Raw genomic sequence first — 20,431 nt, 5'->3', positions numbered from 1 at the left:
GTAAACAGGGATAAGGTGCCTCAGAAAGCACCTTATTCCTGTTTACAAACTTTACACCACTTTAGTTTCCAGAGTAATCAGATCGCCCCTGAAATAAGCGGTAAAGATAACAGCTGGTAACAATTTTTCTTGCTTTGTGAATTTCGTACGTGAATTTGAACAAGACATGGTTTCATGGCTAAATGACCAAGTACAGTTCAGAATTTCTGTTCATTGCTGAATCACTGATTTCATTTCATGCAGCACGTAAACTGCTTTTTGCGCATGTGTGTGTACATGATGTGTTACTGCATATTGGCGAGTTTTCGTTCAGCCTTTTAAAAACTGTTCCTGCGCCAAGTAACTTTTTCACGTGCTTTCCTGTAAATGATTACTCTATTGTGCACGCCCCACTTGAATATAATCACGTTTTGGTATAGATAGAATACACCTAAACTGCCTATCAGATTTGTCCTGGGTGCCATTGTGGGCCCTGCGAAATTATTGCCACATGGCAGCGTGTTTTCAGCTGTCCTGTCAGAGCTGACAAGATGGCGAATTGGACAGCCTCCTGGAAATCGCCCAAGACTGACTGCTCTTTCAGACATAGATTTCAAGTCAGCAGAGAAGCCTTGCCGATCAGCGTACTATGATTGCCAATTTGCGCCGCTGGTTGAGACACAATTTCTTGCAGCGCCTCGTATCGCGGATGGTGGAAGAGATTCGGGCCTCACTGCTGCTCTTGCTCCGGGGAAGCGACGTCAGCTGGCTCAACGAGCAGTCCAAGGAGATTGCCATCAAAAAGGTGCGCACTTTGTGTCGGGCTGTGTCACTGGAGCCACCGATATTACACTTCTACTTGTTTATCTTTCCTCGCCTAACTGCGTTTCACCATCTAATAAATGTTATCGCTCAATACACGCGCCTGCACGTAACGGACGTTTCTGGAACGTCGATACTTCTATCCGCTGTCTGTTGTCACCGAACCTTGTGTAATCTTGTTTGCATGTATGCTTATGCGAATTATGCAGTACTTTCTGGCAGACACGTGGGCACCAGCGATTTCTCTGGAACCTTCGATGACTCATGTGGAAAAGCCGATGCGCTTGACCCTATGATCAAATTTTCGACGTTTGCTGACTGTGTTCGCCGCTATCGTGCCTTGAGTGTAACTTGCGTTTTTAGGCACAGGTTCGCCCAATAAAAGGTTAGTCAAGCTATTGGCTGTTTTGCTGCTGTGTTTCTTTACCGTCACAACCAAGTGACATCTGGTGGAGGTGCTGGGAACGCGTTCACATATTGACCGCCCCCTAAGATCTTCGATTCAAGCCGGACACCCGAGGACAACGCCAACATCGCCAATTACCAGTGACCTAGGCGAATGCAGCAAGTACTGCTACCAAATTACGGACTTCTACCTGAAAAGACCAGAAAGTGCATGGCCCTAACAGTAGCTGCTATTGGAGCCCCAGTGTCGCCAACACCAATCCTGCGGCAGCAGCCCAAGCAGCCACCGACGGTCCATGGATCAACATTTGAGGACACAGGAAGCTCGCTGAACCCGTATGAAAGGGTCGCTGCCTTTAACAACTGGAAAAGTGACCATAAGCTGCGCCATGTCTTTCTCGCATTGGAAGACACCACCTGGACATGGTTCGAGAATTGTCAAACCACGTTAAACAAAGTGGGAACTGTTCCGCAACGCCTTCATCCAGGCATTCACAAGCATCGTGCGCAAAAAGCGAGCCCAAGCTCTACTAGACACCCGAGTGCAGCTGCACAATGAGACCATCGCAATCTTCACAGATGACACGACCCGTCTTTTCCGGCACACCGACCCGGAAATGTTGGAGGAGAAAAAGGTCTGGTTTCTAATGGGGGGCGTCAAGCAAAAACTTTTCACCGGACTGATACGCAACCTGCCAAAGAACATAGCCGAGTTCTCGACAGGGGCAACGATGATTGAGAAAACCTTGTAAATCCACACTAGGCAATATAACCGCCAAGTGCGAACGACGCAGTGCGCCATCCAAGCACCGAGCTCCAACGACCTCCAAGAGACCGTCAGGGCCACTGTGCGCAAAGAACTACGCAAGGTCTTGCATTCGCCGCAACCTCAGGTGGCCTCGCTCACTGGCATCGTAAAGGAGCAACTACAGCCATCACTTGGAATCCCTCAAGTGCAGGCGCAATCGCCACAACCCCAGCCAGAAACGATGACATACGCAGGCGTCGTCCGCCGCCATGGTGCCCCTCGCGCCCGCGCAAGAGCCCGGCAGCGCTGAAATTCCGTCGTCCACCGCTGCCGCTGCCAGTACGCCTGACCGTCGCTCAGATCAGCGTTTAAAGAAAGATCGACGTTTGGTGCGCCTCCGACCAGCGTCCGCTCTGCCATCACAGCGGAGAAGCGGGCCACGTCTACCGCCGGTGCCCATACCGCGAAACGGGACTGTGAGGGTTTGCCGTCGACGCTCCGGGCGAGCAGCAAGGTGAACGCCATCGGTATATCACCTACTTCCTCGCCGCCACTCAGTGGAGTCCTTGACGACCATCCCGTTCACCGTCGCGTGGCAGCTTCCTGTCGCCGCAGAGTCGACCATACCTTGGCGCAGCCCGGGGCGAGTCCGGCAGCCAATTTCCGGAAAACTAAATGCAGCAACCGATGGAGGTGCGGTTGCTGTTTGTCGAACGGACGAATATCCTCTGCCGCCGACAAAGACACCCAAGGAGGCTATTCTGACGACATATCAAAGAGACGCCGCCATCCCTGCGAAGCCTAGAAGCTAAGAACACGCCGACAAATAACCTGACGGCGCTGCGTTCCAGCCACAGGTCAACACGAAGTAGCCGTGATCGGACACCAATACCTAACTGCAATGCAAGACAGAGAACGACCAACCTCGACGTGCTTCTCGATGGCCACGCAGTCATCGATTTAGTGGACACAGAAGCCGACTACTCCGCGATGAGTGGACCCGTTGCGGCCCCGTTGAAGAAAGTTAAGACTGCATGGGAAGGCCTTCAAATCCAGGCAGCTGAAGGTCAAGACCACCGAAATTTGTGCTAGTTGGTTAAGCAGGAGACACACGGTACGATTCGGCGTCCGATCCGACGTGCGGCGCCGCATGCTCCGGCATGCGGCATACGATGATTCGGGACACACGGTGCGTGCATCCGAAAGATTGAGCGGCGCGTAAGCTCCGCCCAGATCCAGCCCCCCAGCTTGACTTCAGAGCCACGTCGAGAAACGCAATATAAACAACTTTGCACAACACTGCGTCGCTTTACGCGAACACTGCCAATAACGTTATGCCCTTGCGAGTGACAGAACACTTCACGACGGCGCGTCGTCCACTGACGACTCCACTAACAGCCAGCGAAAGGGCCGGTAGGCCTAGCTAGGCGGACGCCGCGGCCGACGGCGCTTACGATCCAACCCGAGCTCGTTGAAGAGCGCTTATGTTTGCCAAAACAATTAACACTGTACACTTAGGTCGCCCGTAATTAAATACAATAGGTTTACTCGACGCAGTCGTTGCGAAGAGCAAACATGCAAGCGAAGCGAGCAGCCTCGCTCAGACGGTCGGTGTGTGCCCGCGAAATGCCCTCGCGTCGCGGCTCCCGATCTCGCCAGTAGCTTAGTCCTAGTGTACTAGGCGTTGCTTTGAATAACAGGCACACGTTCGAGATAATTTTACTGAACTGGTAACTATTTCGTGTCGGAAACAAACTGCAGCAGGCAAGGAAAAAAAAAAAACACTGCGAGAAACCGGCCAGCCAGCGCCGCCTCCGTAGAGGGAACGTCACATGCCAGCCGCGCTGTCATTGGCTGCGGCCAGACGACTGTGCGGTTGTCGGACGCGTCGGACGATGAAAATCTGCCCGGTTTGTCGCACGCCGGACGTTCGATCCGGCGCTTCAGCACGGCAAAACACCTCGATTCCGGCTGCCGTTCCGGCGCGTCGGACGCCGGATCGCACACCGAATCGGACCGTGTGTCTCCCGCTTTACACATAGCAGACCTTACGCATATCAGAGCCCTTACCGAGTTTCGAGGCGAGAACGGGAAGCTATAAGGCAACAAGTTGACGAAATGCTGAGCGAAGATATCATGCAGCTTACGAAATGCCTGTGGGCATCTCTTGTACTCTTAGTGAAGAAAAAGCACGGAATCCTACGTTTCTGCGTCGAATATGGTAGACTGAAGAAGATCGCAAAAAAAGGACGTATTGTTAGGGTCGGCCTGCAGGGGTACTGCTCTGCAAAGCAATTTCAGCCCGCTGCATGTGTTTCGATCGACCCGCGGTGGGGGCGTCCTTCAGAGAACCAGCGAGGACAGCGCTAACCAACCATGAACTTCAGAGAACTGCGGACTACGGCAGCAAGAAGTCCCCCCCCCCCCCCCCCCCCCCCAAAAGGGGTGCTTTGCGGTGTGGGGGCCCCAGGATTCGTCACAGTCTGCTGACACACGTGGCGACTACCGGAGAAAGGCAGCTCTGGAATTTAGAGGCGCCGGCTGGGGTCGGGCGTGACCATCTGGCTAGGGGGACGCAAGACAATGGGCACCACGACGGCCGCGTTGCGAAGGTCAGCTCCGAGTGCTGCGAATGTCGTCTGCCCTCGGGGAGGGGGAAGTGAAGGTGCGTACGTGTGTGTGTGAGCCCTCCTCCTCCAATAAGGCGGGTAGTCTACGATGACGTCGAACGATGACGTCGAACGGAGTGTTTATAAGTTGCTGTTTTTCGCTGATACTGCGTGCTCGTTGTTGTCCTCTGTGCTCGACAGTGTGTTTGGAGCTTCGTGCTCGTATGTTGTATGTTCGTCTGGCGTGCTCCATTTGGGAGCCACGCTATACTGTTCAATGTATCTTCTTGTTTAAAATGTCAATACTCTAAATAAACCCTGTTCGCCTTGTTCCTCCAAAGTTCATTCTACGACATTCAACCCTTACAAATGGTGGCAGCGGCGAGATCGTCCGACAACTCCTACAACTGTATGCCAACGCTGGGATCGTCCGACAAATCTTACAGTATATCCCCTCCAACGGATAGACGACGCAATTGATCGGTTCTCCAACGTTAAATACTTCTCGTTGATGGATCGCAAGACTCGCTACTGTGAAATAGAAGTCAACGAGAGGGATTGCGAAACGACCGCCTTCATAACGCCGACGGCCTCTGTGAGTTCAAGGTCATGCCATTTGGACTGTGATCGGCGCCTGCAACGTTCCAGCGCCTGATGAACATTTTGTTAACAGGAGTGAACAGTTAACAGAAGCAGATCTGTCTTGTTAATTTGGATGACGTCATCGTCGTCCTGGGAAATTTCGACGATCACCTTGGACGGTTTGCGACAGTACTTGAGGCCGTGCAGACATCACGGCTCACTCTGAAGCCGGAAAAGTGCCGCTTCGCTTACGACGAGCTTCTGTTCCAGGGCCACATCATCAACACCCATTTTTTTAAAGACCTCATTTTTGGTTGTGTGGAACGCTTCGTACCTAAAATAGTGAAGAAGTCGGGGCGCTGCAATCCATGGATTACGCGGGAGACGTTACAGATGAGGCGGAAACTTAAGCGATTAAAAAGAAACGCGCCATAATAAAGGGCGGCGAAGAACTGAAAGCCAATATTGATAACTTGTCCGAAAAACTTCACGAAAAGATTGTCAAAGATAAAAAGTATTAACACAGCACAATACTGCCAGACTTTATCAGATCATCTCCCGAGAAATTCTGGAGGGTTGTGACGCCCGCCTTTTCGTCTTCCGACACCTTTTTGATAAACGGTGAAAGTGTGCGGGATGAAAAAACTGTGTGTTCTGCTTTTAATAACCATTTTAAGAGTGCATTCACAAGTGATGATGGCTGTTTCCCATGCTTTTCTGCTGAACTGCCTTCCCTTCCCGACATTGTTATTTCGGAACAGGGTATTCTAAATTTATTGTGAAAGCAAGACATTAAAAAATCTCCAGGGCCACATCTGTACATTCTGTTTGCGAAGTCAATCAAAGGAGGATCATTGCCGGAAGACTGGAAAGTTGCTAGAATAAAACCTTTACATAAATCGGGGGATCAATCTCGCATCAAAAATTACAGACCATCAACATCTTGTAGGCTCTTAGAGCATACAATTCAGAAACATATAACTGGTTTTCTAGACGAACATAACGTTTTCACAAACATGCAGCATGGTTTTAGAAGTGGCCTTTCGACGACTACTCAACTAGTTGAAATCATACATGACTTTGCTAACACTTTGAACAAAGGGAAGCAAACAGACGAGATATTCATGGATATCAGCAAGGCATTTGATAGGGTGTCTCATGTTAAATAATTTCATAAGCTAGGAGCTGTGCTTAAAAATGATAAAATATTATCATGGATTAAAGCCTACCTTACAAACCGCCATCAGTTTGTTACTGTAAATAAAACAACCTCTGATATAGCTGCTGTCAATTCTGGTGTCCCACAGCGATCCGTTCTTGGCCCTCTTTTCTTTTTGTTATATATAAACGATATTGCCATAACCTCTCTGTTAAAATCAGGCTTTACGCTGACGACTGCGTTCTGTACGATGAAATAACAACGGAAGAAGACCAACTTAGGTTAAACAGGGACTTTAATAAGGTAGCTGAATGGTGTAGACAATGGCAAGTGTGCATTAATTTCGAAAAGACAGTACATATGCGGATAACTTTAAAAAAGAAGCCAATGGTATATCGCTATGGCACAGAAAACGCTTTTTTTGTAAGAGGTAGCGCAATAGAAGTACCTTGGCTTGTACATAACAAAGGATCTTTCCTGGTCAAAGCACCTTGACGCAGTACTAGCAAATTGTCGCCGCAAGTTTTTTCTAAGACGCGTATTAAAATCCTCCACACGAACAGTACGTCTATTGGCATACAAAGCACTAGTCCGCCCCGTTTTAGAATATGCTATAGTTATATGGGACCCGTTCACTAAAAGCGGTCTTGGAAAGCTAGAAAGCTTACGGAAAAAAGCAGTTCGATTCATCTACAATGCATATGGGCGTAGTTCTATTACTAACCGTTTATCTCGGAGCGGCTTGCCTTCTATAAGTGACAGAAATCGTGCATGTCGTCTAAAATTCTTTTTCCAACTAATAAATGGTCACTACAACATCAACGCTTGTGTGAAGAATTTTTTTAGTGCAATTCCCCATTTTTGTATTTATTTTGTTTTGTGAACTTACTCGTGTACCACGCTGCTAAGATCTTGCTTAAGATCGCAGTATAAGTAAGTAAATAAATAAATAAATAAGTCTGGATTCCGCCTCGACCCGCAGAAGAAAGCTGCCATTCCAGAGTTCGAGCAGCCCATCGACAGAAAAGCAGTGCGTTGATTCCTTGGTGTCTACTACAGGTGCTTTGTCAAGGACCTTTCACGCATCGCTGAGCCGCTGACATGTCTAAATAAACGTGATGTCGTGTTCGAGTGACAAACGCCGCAGGCCCACGCATTTCACGAACCCGAGCAACGCATGCTGCCGCCACCGGTACTTGTGCGCTTCAACGAGGGCGCCGATACAGAAATCTACACTGACGCCAGTAGCCTAGGCCTCGATGTCGTCCAAGTCGAGAGGAAAGACGGACTTGAACGGGATATAGCTCACGCTAGCCGGTCACTGTCAAAAGCGGAAGGCAATTATTCTACGACCGAAAAGGAAAGCCTGGCCATCATTTCGGCTACAGCAAAATTCCACCCTTACCTATATGGCAGGCTCTTCGCAGTCGTCAGTGAACATGATGTGCAGGCTAGCGAATTTAAAGCGCCCTTTAGGACGCCTGACGCGGTGGAGCCTCAGACTGCAAGAATGTGACATCACTGTAATCTACAAGTCCGGACGAAAACATTCTGAAGCCAACTGCCTGTCTCGCGCTCCCGTAGACCCGCCACTGGAGCTCGGAAGCCTTGCCGAGTACTTGCAAGCCAAGACCGAGTTTTTTCCGAGTGTATTTAGGCGCGGATTGTCTTCGTTCTTCTTACGAAACGACATCATGGTGACGAACTTTTCGCCAGCCCGCGCAGACTACCTTCTCGTTGAGCCCGCAGCACTCCCGTCCAAAGTCCGCCATGCCCAGCACGATGATAAGACGGCCGGGTACCTCGGCTTTTCCCGTACGCTCGCAAGAAATCAAGAAAAAATTGGCCGCACCTGACCGCCGACTTCACCGGTTACGTCAAGAGATGTCGAGACTGCCAGCGATGCAAGACACCACCGACAAGGCCTCCGGGATTACTACAGCCGATCGAGCCTCCTTGCCGACCGTTTTAGCAGATCGAGGGGGGTTCGTTGGGACCCTTGCAGACGTCAACATCTAAAAACAAGTGCATCGTCCTGGTCACCGACCACGTTACCCGCTGCGGCGAAACGAAAGCCCTGCCCAAAGGTAGCGCAGCGGAAGTAGCCAAATTTTTCGTCGAGGTCATTGTGGTGCGACAGGGTGTGCCAGAGGTCCTCATTACTGACAGAGGAACGGCTCTTACAGCTGAGCCATCCCGCAGTATAACCAGATAAGTCACCGGAGAACTCCCTACCACGAGCAGACGAGTGGCCTAATGGCACGACTGAAGAAGACGCTCGCCGACATGTTAGCGATGTACGTCGACGTCGAACACAAGACGTGGGATGCCGTGCTCCTGTTTGTCTCATTCTGTTACAACACGGCAGTGTAACACGCAACACAGATCACGCAGTTCAAGCTGGGTTACGCAAGGAACCCGACGACGACTCTCGACGCCATGCTGCCGCACGTCACTAAACGAAGACGATGCCCACGTCGCCGCCTATCTCCAGCGCGCCGAAGAAACCCGACAGCGCACACGCCTGCGCATGAAAAACGAGCAGAGGACCGACAGCCGGCACTATAATCTTCGACGACACTGCCTGGAATACCAGCCCGGCGACCGTGCCTGGGCTTGAACCCCGATACGCCGATGAGGAATCGGCGAGAGAAACTATTGCGATGCTATTTCAAACCCTACAAGATCATTCGACATATTGGCCCACAGGACTATGAGTTCGTGCATTTCGCAATCACAGCGGCGCCGCGCACGATCTGCAGTGGTCCATTGATATGTCTTAAGCTCTTTTACGCCCGCAGACGAACTTGGTTATTTTGTTTTATCTTCGGGTCTTTTTGTTGTTCGCTTTTGTGTTTGCAGCATCGGGACGAGGGGGTATTGACACGTGTACTTGTTTATCTTTCATCGCGGGAGCACGTTTCACCGTCTAACAAATGTCGCTCAGTGCAGGACGCGCCTGCATGTTTCGGAAGTTTCTGGAATGTTATCAATGGCTCTACCCGCTGTCCGTTGTCACTGAACCCTGCGTAATCTGATCTGCATGTATGCGCGACTTGAATTGTGCAGTACTTTCTGGAACACGCGGGCACCAGCGATTTCTCTGGAACCTTGGATGAATCATGTACACAAGCCAACGCGCTTGACCCAGTGATCAGATCTTCAACGATCGCCAACTGTGTTCGCCGCTGTCGTTGTGCTTTGAGTGTAACTTGCTTTTGTGGGCACAGGTTCGCCCAATAAAAAGTTAGTCAAGCTGTTGACAGTTTTGCAGCTGTATTTCTTGACCGCCACGTGACAATATTGTACCATTGCAGATCAGGCGGCTGAGACTAATCCAACAGCCTGTCAACAGCACGGCGCTGGATTGGAAGCCTCCCGTGAGTTGAATTTTATGCTGGGCTGCGGGCACCGAGGTCAATGCACATAGGTCGCGAAGGCGAGGCTGCAATGCGGTTCCAAACCAACGAGCAAAGACCAGAATTACGGTCCCGCGACTGAAGCGTGACTACATCTCGCGGGAAAAACACTATAGCTGATGAAAATTATGCATCCAATACGTCATGAATGGAAACATTTGAAAAAGTACAGACAATGTCATTAGAATAACAAGACGTGAAGTCACAAGGTGTTTTCTTCCATTCGCGAATAATTAAGAGTACTAAACTGTGCAGGCTCTCTGAAGTTTGTTCGTGATGATGCGCGTTGAGATATAGTACCTAGATTGGTACCGCATTTAGCTTTTTAATGTGAAAACTCTTTCACGTGTAGACCTAAAAAGTAATAGCATTATGGATGGTCTTTACCTTATAAAATTTTATTAGTAACATTATTTTTAACTGCCTCTTCACTAAATAAGTGTTTTAGCGATGTCCTCAGTACTGAAAGAAACTACTGGTGGCACGCGTGCTGTGTTAGTGCAGATTAAAGTGTGGTTTGTGTGAATTATTTTAACGTAATGTTGATTTTATCTGAACACCGAAATAAGATGTGCATGGTACTAAGGACACGTACATTTGGTACTTAGTTCAAAATATGGGCAAAACCATTGCTATGAATTCATGCAAAATTCTCTAGGCTCACGAGGGAAATGCGTGACGTTATAAAATGAAGCCTATAAATAGAGATGGGCGTATTCAGATTACATTATGACGCGTTGCTGTGGCGAATATTTTCTCTTACGCTTCATTTTGTGCTCTCGTGTGTTCTCTACAAGCGGCGTGATGTGAGCTGGTGCAGTAGCTGACTTGGCGCAACAAGCCGCGAATGTAAAGCTATGGTGGCTAGTCAAAAGTTTATTTTTCCCATACCGGGAAGTTGGCTCCGCGAAATGTAGATGGCGCTGCCTTGCGAGACGGGCGCTGCCTTGCGAGATGGGAACGAGATGGGATCCACTTCAAATAAAGTCTTGCACGAGAAGAGGGCAGGTGACTTGCTGGTCATGTTGTCGCTTTTTTAGGGGGCCCACGGGCGCTCATGAGGCCAGAATAGGTAGTAATGAAGAGGGTCCCTTAAGGGAACCTCATAATAGCATCGCGGTTAATAACAGAAACAGGAGGAAAGCAACAAAGGGAGCTCGCCATGCACTATGTCACATAAACATGCAGGGTGACAGAAGAAAGGAAAAGTGCACAGACGTTGTCAGTGTGCATCGCCTCCCGCCGCGCTCGAAGAAGCTACCCATCAGCCTAATCTGATTTTCCAGGGGAACGGTGAAAGCATCGTGGCAGGCAAAACCTCACTGCCGTGAATAAGAGCCTTCTATGGCTTGCTAAGGATAAAGCACGCGAACTCAACTACACTTTTGTGTGGTGTTCCCAGGGAAAGGTTTTTGCAAAAAAAGAGCAAGGCACGGGAGCCATATGGATTGCTTGTGAAAGTGATCTGGAAAAAATGGTTGTACCAGTGTAGACGCACCGCTTACACACTTGTTTGTAACTTGTCTCTATCATGGGATCCTATTTTACACCGAATGTCTTTAAAGGGACACTAAAGTGAAAAGTGATTTCTTCTGCATCAGTAAATCACCGTTCTACAACACAAAAAACACCACTCTTACAACGATAAGACGTTTGGTAAGCCAGAAAAAGCGCAAGAACGAAATACGGGTGGCGACGCCTACTTAAGTTCCCGCACCTGGGGGCTGTGACGTCATGGATTTTGATGGCATCTTCTAGGGTCTACTAATTATACATAGGGGTACAGATTGACTACATTGTGTTCTAAAGGAACCAAATATTAAACATGCCAAGTTTCGGGAACCTTTATTCAGACAACGCGGCCCAAATGCGAAAACAAACTTTGGAATCCCTGACGTCACGCTGACTTACCAGCGCTGGTGTTTCGGCGCGAAATTCAAATACTGATACTTGGACCTTCATTTTCTCATCTAATATTCAAACTATTTTTTCGAAATGACTGTCTGCAGGGTTCTCAAACAATGCTTTATTAGTCTAAACTGATTTATTGTTTCCCTTTAGTGTCCCTTTAATAACTTGGTAAGCAGCAATAATTATTCTTCTGGACAAGTACTTCTTCTACATCACCTCAATGCACAAAGTCTACGAAACAATGTACATGAAATAGAAACTGATCTTCAGCAAAAAGTCGCACATTTGACATTATTGTTTTTTTCCGAAACTTGGTACTCCTCTGCTGCCGATGTTACGCAGTTTACGGGCTATGAGAAAATTTATGCGTTCAGAGAAGATAAATGTGGAAGAGTTACTTTATATGTTAGAAAAGCCTGTCCTATGTTCTTTTGTTTGATTACACTCTCTTACACGAAGATCTTGAGGCTGTCGCTATATTACACCACCATGTCACGATACTCCTAATATACCATCCCCCTGGTAGCATAACAGACGTAGTTTTTCAATTCGTACAGTCTTTTCTTGAATGCGCAAACATTAATAAATGGGAAACAATAATCTTTGGTGATCTAAATATTCATGTAATGAAAAATCAGCCTAACCAGGTGAAGTTCCTTGAATTAGCGCTCTCGTACGGTTGTGAAAATTTTATTGATTGTCCCACGCGAGTTACAGAGCATTCTGAAATGTTATAGACTTATGTTTTACAAGTTTTCCTTACACAACATTTTGTCCGGGGTATTATGTCTAAAATAAGTGATCATTTTCCCTTTTTGCACAAGTTCCACTAAAGAAACATTTGAGTGAAAGCAAATATTAGCGACGAATCGTGAATGAGTTCAACGTGGCCAGATATTGTTCTTTGATGGCTGAGACTAACTGGACTGAGTTGTACAGCGAAACGAATCCGTCTAAGGCGTATGATGTGTTCTTAGGAAAAATCCTCCGTAATTATGACCAGGCGTTTCCACACGTTTTTGTCAAAAAGCACAGAAAAGCGATAAAGGTATGGATTACCAAAGATTTGTATAAGCGTATTAATTAAAAAAAATCGATTATTCTCACGGTTCCAAAAACAAAAAAATCTTGAGCATCTCGGAAAATTATGAAAATTTCGCAACAGGCTCAATGTCGACCTCAAGAAAGCAAGATCTGATTATTACGAAAACAAGTTTTCATTAGTAATGCATAGCCCCAAATTGGTGGTGGTGGTGGTGGTAGTAACAACTTCATTGACAATCCGCCAAATTCGTGGCCTGGGCCTAGGCCGGCCCCGAGGAGGTTCGGAGATCCCGTCTCCTCGCCGCCTCACGGGTTTGCTGGATGGCCCATAGTTGATTTTGGAGGATTGAGCTGCGCAACGCGGCCGTCCATCGCGTCGCAGCTTCAACTGGGGAAACTGCATTTTCTCTGCACATAACCTCACATTCCCAGAGAATGTGTCTAAGAGATGCGTGAGCCCTGCCGCATAGTTTGCAGCTATCATCTGAGTAGATGTCCGGATATATCCTCCTGAGATGGACGGGGTTGGGGAAGGTCTTTGTTTGTAACGGCCTCCAGTCTACCGCTTGGGCCCTGTCGAGTTTGGGGTTAGGGGGCGGATAAACAGGCCAGGAGTTTTGATAAATTTTTGTAATATCACACTACCTGGTCATTCTCTTCCTCTCTGTTCATGCCTGCGTTGGATTTCCTACCCCAAGAGAGAATCCTTACGTGGGCGTGGAATGTGAGACCTCGCGGTACGTGGTGGACCTCCTCGTTGAGGTTGGGTACGGGGGTGTCGGGGGACGTGTGAGACGGAAACCATATATTGTGTCGTTCCTCCGTCTCCTCGGAGGTGACATAGTTCGCGTTGACTTTGAGTATAGCCTTAGCCTTCGGCGAAATTCTGCCTTGTGCATAGTGTCTGGCCACCGTCCGCGTTGTCACTGAGTACGTATCTGCAACTGGGGTTTACTATGGCTAGGGCTATCGCCACCTCATCCGCTACCTCGGGGTTTTTTCCACGTATCAAATTGATAGTTGATTTAAAGAAAAATCACTCAGACTGTGCGGGTAGGAAAGCGATCCTGGCCGACGATATGTGCACTGGCCAGCTGGAGGCGCGAGAAGGCGGCATGAAAGGGAGTTTGAGGAAAAATCGTCGTAGAAAGAAGCGCCGTAAGAATCGGAATGCGGTGAATAATGTAGCGCAGCCAAGGACGGCGACAGACGCATAAAGGCAGGGCGCGAAGAAAAGAAAGGTGCGATCGTCGTTGATGACGTTGGCGCATCAAGCACGTTCGAGCCACCGGTCAAAAAGAGACCGAGAAACATGTTCTGCGCGAACGCGGACAAAGGGCACGGGACAGTTATGTTCCTCGTCGTTCCATCGTTCTTTTCGGGGTGCATCATGTAGTGCGAAGGAGCGCAAGGTGGCTTACTGCCGTCATGCTTAGTGGCCTTCCTTGGCCGGTTTGGTGTAGGCCAGTTGCGGAATCGTCGGACCTCATGTGAAAGCCACCCGGTGCGCCGTCACACTTCGGGAATGAGTCTCGACGCCGGAGGAAACAACGCCGTGCCGGGGGCTGCCACGCGTGCCTCGTCGTTAGTCGGTCAGCAACATCTGACCACGATTGAAGCAACAGCATGCAAGGGACGGCGTACGTTGTGATTGGGCGCCAGGAGGAGCGACCCCTAAGTTGACTTGTGAATCGCATTAGGTTACCGTAGAAACTGCGGCCGCTAAGTGCCAAATTCACCAACTGATTTGCAGGTATATCACACTGAAATGTCTTCATCCCAAAACCTCCTTGGTACTACATAAAAATATTTTCAAATCTCCTTTTTATTACCAAGCTCCTTGGTATTAACCATGGTAGAAGAGTACAGTTCGAAAGCATAGACCAAAAGGTAAGAAAATATTTTGCGGTGGACGCCACAGTGGCACTATTGATGACGGCATCTCCGGATCACTCCAAAGCCATCGCGCTACAGTTTGCGTTCGACAACGAACTCGGCGTGCAATTCAGAGCATGTGTCCTTAGCGGATCAAGGCAGAAAAATGGGCGAAGAAGCCAAAGAAAGCCATTAACTTTAAAACGGCACAAAGAAATGAACTCCGTTTATTACACAATGATGCAGGCATATACTTGTTACAGTGAGAATATTTAAATAGCGTTTTCCTGTGTCTATCGCCGCCGGGTGTGATCCTAGAACTGATCCAGCAAGCGGTGCAACTGCAGGTGCACGTATATGCCGACGCGATATATGCATGTGCTGTTATGTGTTAACCTCAGCCGCTTTCACCGAGGGGCCGTGATTCAGTAGTGCCGCGCGATGACATAGTTCTTGTAAAACGCCAGTCTGTGCGAGACCTCGAGAAAAAACGCGGTGAAAATTAACGCGAACACTGCTCTCGCGTTGCTCATTCCAGCGTTGCTCATTCCTTTCCTCATCCGCTTTCGTCCGCGTCCTGTGAACCCGGCCTGGAATAAGAATCGGTCGTTGGCCGTTGCATGACCTAGCACATGGTGCTAACAGCAAGGCAGGAACTCTTCCGGTGGCCCGCAAACTAAAAAAAAATCTAGCCGTGGCAGGCTAACAGCAAATGCCATTCCTTGTGCCTTCTGACACTTCTGTCGTCCTTTGACTTGCTATTAGCACTAACACAAAACTTTGTAGTGAACCACAAAACAGCCAAAATGTGTTGACGTTTGTCTTTCTTCTGATATAGAAGCTGCACCCAGAATCGAGCTTTGGGACAAATGTCGCCATACTTCTATCAGCCAAGGCAGAACAAAGCTGGAAGCGCCTCGGAAGATACAATTACTTCGATAGGTGAGTTGCGCCTGGAGTTGCGTTGAGAAGGAAAGCGTATCATCGCCGTGTTCTTGCAGTGTGCCGGTTCCCCAGCTACGGATGGGCATCTCGTATGATGTCTACCGAAACGCTATCGGTGAGTGTTCTTGCCGAACGTTCACGTGTCAAACCTTATAATTTCAATGTCGGCTTACACAGCTCGCGTCTCCCTGGCCCCGTCGTCCAATGTGCAGTGGACAGGCAACGTACACTCTAAACTACATAGTCATGGTAACGTAGATACAACTTCCCGTCTCGCACAAATGCGACTGCTCTTTCACAGCTTTTATATACCGGTGAAGTAGGGGGCCATAGAGCATTTTCACCAAATACTCTATCGAGCGCGCAAGTGCTCTCGCATCGAGTGCGAGAACCCTGCGAAAGCCTGTTGGACTAGACAAGTTTCACGGCAGCGAAGCATTACACCGACAACGTGGCACAAGGCTAGTGCTGGAATGCCGCAGCTTGCGCACTAGCCTTGTACCACAGACGGCGATTTATTTTTTATTCTTTCGTGCTATTTACTGGAGCTCGAGCTGCTACACTGCAGCTCGAGTATCGAAGACTTCCCCGCGCTGGTTACCACCTCAGACAGCTCACGGGGGCCCTCGCCTCGACAAACCCTCTCGCTCTCGCTCTATCCTGAGATCGGGCTCTACATCCCGCTCTCGGTCACGGTCTCACTCCGTTAGGCGAATCACTTACGTCACCGCGGCGAACGGAAGCAGCGCCTCGAATTCCTCGCGGAACCCGAGCAGTTCGGGCGAGACAGCGACGATACGGACTCTCGAGCATAAAGTACAGGATCTACAGAGGACGATGCAACAACAACCGGTAGCCGAGTGCAAAATGTCAGAACTCGAGGAAAGAGTAGCGAAGAGAGTAGAAGAAAGCATACTAAAACAGGTAGAAGCCAGAATAATGAAGCGGGTAGACGAACGGCTGCAAGCACATGAAGCGAAGATTCTCGACCTTGTTGAACGATGCCTTCAAGTCTTCGAGGAAACCCTCACTACAAAACTTCTCGCATCAGCAGACAGAACCATACAGACTGTGATAACTAAAATCATGCAAAAGGTAGAGCCACTAACCCGTACGGTCACCACACTCGACGCCAAACTAGATGGCTTCATGGCACAACAACACAACTTCATGACCTATGCTTACAAGAATTTCGTGACCCATGAACATCTGGTGGAGCAGTTAGGAACGAAACGCAAAGGACGAAGGAAAGTACGAGGGGAATCCACGGAGGATTCTAGCTCCACAACGCCAAACCACCTACTTCAGGTGGAGGAAAACCACCAACATGGCGGCTCCCAAACGTAGACATACCGAGCCGCTTCCCACCCTCCGCATTTGGCACTGGAATTGCAGGTCCTATAGACCCCTCTTGGTCAACCTGCTAGAATATCTCAAAGCAAACAATCCTGACATAATCGGGCTACAGGAAACCAACACCAAGAAAATAAAGCTCCCCGGCTGCAACACTATGGCACACACTGCCCGCACCGCAATTCTTGTCAAGAAGACACTAACCACACAGCCTCACGAAATTGAAGACACCGAAATTCAACACACCATAGTGGAGGTGTTGCCGACTCGCAAGAATCAACACAGCCTATACCTGGCCAATCTCTATAGCCCGCCGCGGGAGCAGTTACTCCACTACGACCACTTCGTCCGGGGCCTTCGCAAGCACGTTAACGGCAACCGGCTTGTTGTGGTAGGGGACTTCAACGCCCCACACGCGGCCTGGGGCTACCCCAATACCATCAAAAAAGGGGTACGGATTCACGACGCCGCACAGCAGAACGGTTTTACGTTATGGAATGACCTGCTCCCACCCACGCGAGTGGGCAACAGCGTGTCGAGGGACACCAATCCTGATCTCACGTTCACTCGAGACGTGCCGAAGGCCACGTGGACCCGGCTCCCGGACACGCTAGGGAGCGATCACCACATAATTCAAATCGAGGTTGAACAATTTCATCGCGCGCACAAGACAGGAAAGGCGCGACTCACTGACTGGAACGCGTATAGGAATGAGCTTGACAACGATTCGGACATCGAAGACGTTGAAGCTTGGCTAAACGGTATCATAGGTGCGGCTGACGGCCACACCAGGACGATTCAACTAGACGAAGACAATCCGGCGGTCGATAACCACCTACTGCACTTATGGGAGGCTCGGCGATCCCTCCTCAAACGATTGCGACGCCAAACGCTTAACCGCAAGCTCCAGCGCCGAATTGCCCTATTAAGCATGCAGGTACAGGAGTACGCTGAACAGCTAGCGAGTCAGAACTGGCGATCCTTCTGAAACCAACTTCAAGGGACCCTCAGCACAAAGAAGACTTGGCATATAGTTTGATCCCTGGTCGACGACACCCACACCAAAGGCCAACAAAGACATACAATTCATCCACTAATCCATAACTATGGCGGCACAGAGGATCAGCTCCTCAAAGAACTTCAGACGAAGCTACAACAGCTAACCCGCAAACCACTGTCACCAGCCTTTCCACACCCAAGGAGTACCAAGGAGCGCCGAACGAAGAGCTAGATCGGCCTTCCACACAGGCAGAGTTGCAGGTGGCCCTCGCTTGGCTAACACGCAATACGAGCCCGGGCAAAGACAGAGTCAACAACAAGCACCTTAGACGGCTACCCCCTCGGACGTTGACGGCTCTCCTTCGGTACTATAACGACTGCTGGATTAAGGGCGAGCTACCAACAGCCTGGAAACACTCGGAGGTAACCATGGTACCCAAGCCAAACAAACCCATCTCCATCGCAAATCTCCGCCCCATCTCCCTTACGTCCTGCGCCGGGAAACTGTTTGAACACATAGTCAACGAACGGCTCACCACACATCTTGAGGAAAGCGATCACTATCCGCACACCATGTTCGGCTTCCGCCAGATGCTCTCCACGCAGGACGTCCTCTTCCAGCTAAAGGAAGATATTCTTGACCATTTGAGCAAACACAGCAAGTCTTCCATTCTAGCGCTAGACGTAAAGGGCGCCTTTGATAACGTGAGCCATGAAGCCATTATCCCTAACCTAGAAGATATCGGCTGCGGTGCCAAAAGATACGCCTTTATGCGCGCTTTCCTCACCAAACGTGCGGTCACGGTGGGGATTGCCAACCTCTGGAGCAAGACATTTCACTTACCTAACAGGGGCACGCCACAAGGTTCCGTAGTCTCGCCACTCCTCTTCAACGTGGCCCTCCTAAATCTTCCCCGCCTCCTAGACACCCTCCCAGGGATATTCCATGCTCTATATGCAGATGATATCACACTGTGGAAGAGAGGCGCGAGCACGGGTGATCAGGAGGTCCGTCTTCAAGAGGCGGTCAACATCATCGAGCGGTACCTCAACACCTGCGGCCTCCACTGTGCCCCAGATAAATCCGAGCTGTTAGTACTCAGGGCACGCACCCGGGGCCGGCCCCCACGCCACGACGCACCGGACCCACAAGTCCTTCTTCAGGGAGTCCCGATACCGAAGGTCGACTCACTTCGAGTCCTCGGGGTCCATATACACAAGGACGGGTCCGGCTCCGCCACACTCCCCAGGCTACACAACACCGCGGCACAGCTTACTCATCTGACACGACGGGTCGTCAATCGCCGCAATGGCCTCAAAGAGCACGACACTTTGCAAATGGTAAAAGCCCTCCTTTGCAGCCGCATTACATGCGGAACTCCTTAACTCAACCTAAAGATAGCCGAGAAACAAAAGCTAAACCTTCTAATACGAAAGGCCACGAAGCTCGCCCTAGGACTACCGACAACCACCTCCACTGACCGATTGCTTCGCATGGGAGTTCACAACTCCTGGGAAGAACTCGCAGAAGCGCACCTCATCAACCAGATCGAGAGACTCAAGCTCACAACCACAGGCCGAGCAATCCTCTGACGCACAGGATACGTAACCAATCTAGAACACGATGGCGAACGTAAGGAAAAGATCACATCGAAATTGCGAGAATGTCTACAAGTTCTTCAGATCCCTCGGAACATGCATCCAGAACACCATCAAGGCAGATGGCTCGCCAGGGTAAACGCCAACAGACACAAGCACCGTAACGACCCGCCGGCGCGCTACGTGGACGCAGCCAAGTATCCGGGCCGAAACGCCTTCGCCATCAGCGTCACAGACTACAGGGGGACGACACTGGCATTGGCGACAATTCTCGCCAAACGCACGGACACTGCTGAGGAGGCCGCTATAGCACTCGCCACCCATACAAGCGAGTATGCCATAGTGGTCTTCACCGACTCTCAAACAGCGGCAGGCAACCACATGAAGGGCAGAATCTTCATCAAAGCGATCAACTTACTGAAACGTGGCGATACTCCTCCACCATACACCTGCATCATGTGGGAATGAAGCGGTACACACCGCGGCCCGCGCAAGCATCAACCGGACTTCCCCGCACGACATTCTAGACAGGTCCCACCCACCCAAATCAGAGGAGGAAACAGAAACAATACCGTTAACTTACCAAGCATTGCTACAACACTATTGGCTTGGACGCAGGGTCTACCCTCCACCACATCCAAAACTAACAAGAAACGAAGGCACCGACTACAGGCGACTCCAGAGCAATGCCTTTGCCCACGGAAGCTTACTGCATCATTTCCACCCGACGTTATACAGCTACACCTGTCCACACTGCAACGTGCCAGACACTCTGGCGCTCCTCCTCCTGCAATGCAAGAACACCCGTGCAAGCATCACAGCGCTGCAACTAATAGCCGCAGACGCAAACCCAAACCTCCTGACTGAAACGTGGGAGGCTGCGATCTCCAAGCCGCACCTGGTCGACCAACGCGAACTCGTCGCCCGGGCCCGGAGGGCGATCCAAGCCAGAGGGTTCCTGGAATCAGGGACCCTCCCACCT

At 49.9% G+C, this 20,431-nt stretch overlaps 1 protein-coding gene across 6 annotated transcripts in view; it reads left to right on the top strand.

Annotated features, from left to right (window-relative positions):
- LOC135903402 (neprilysin-1-like) overlaps nt 1–20,431 on the top strand; it is a 553,033-nt gene that overhangs the window by 244,149 nt on the left and 288,453 nt on the right. For all 6 annotated transcript variants that reach the window (XR_011512359.1, XR_011512358.1, XM_065433718.1 and 3 more), the window contains exons 11-14: nt 674–784; nt 9,622–9,684; nt 15,392–15,495; nt 15,555–15,613. Coding sequence is in view for 4 of the 6 variants with exons in the window: in XM_065433718.1 (XP_065289790.1) it covers nt 674–784; nt 9,622–9,684; nt 15,392–15,495; nt 15,555–15,613 (337 nt within the window). In the remaining 2 variants the exon portion in view is untranslated. The remainder of the gene's footprint in view (nt 1–673; nt 785–9,621; nt 9,685–15,391; nt 15,496–15,554; nt 15,614–20,431) is intronic.

This window comes from Dermacentor albipictus, chromosome 2, assembly GCF_038994185.2.
Source record: "Dermacentor albipictus isolate Rhodes 1998 colony chromosome 2, USDA_Dalb.pri_finalv2, whole genome shotgun sequence".
Lineage (NCBI taxonomy): Eukaryota > Metazoa > Arthropoda > Arachnida > Ixodida > Ixodidae > Dermacentor > Dermacentor albipictus.
This window is presented reverse-complemented; position numbering and strand designations above follow the sequence as displayed.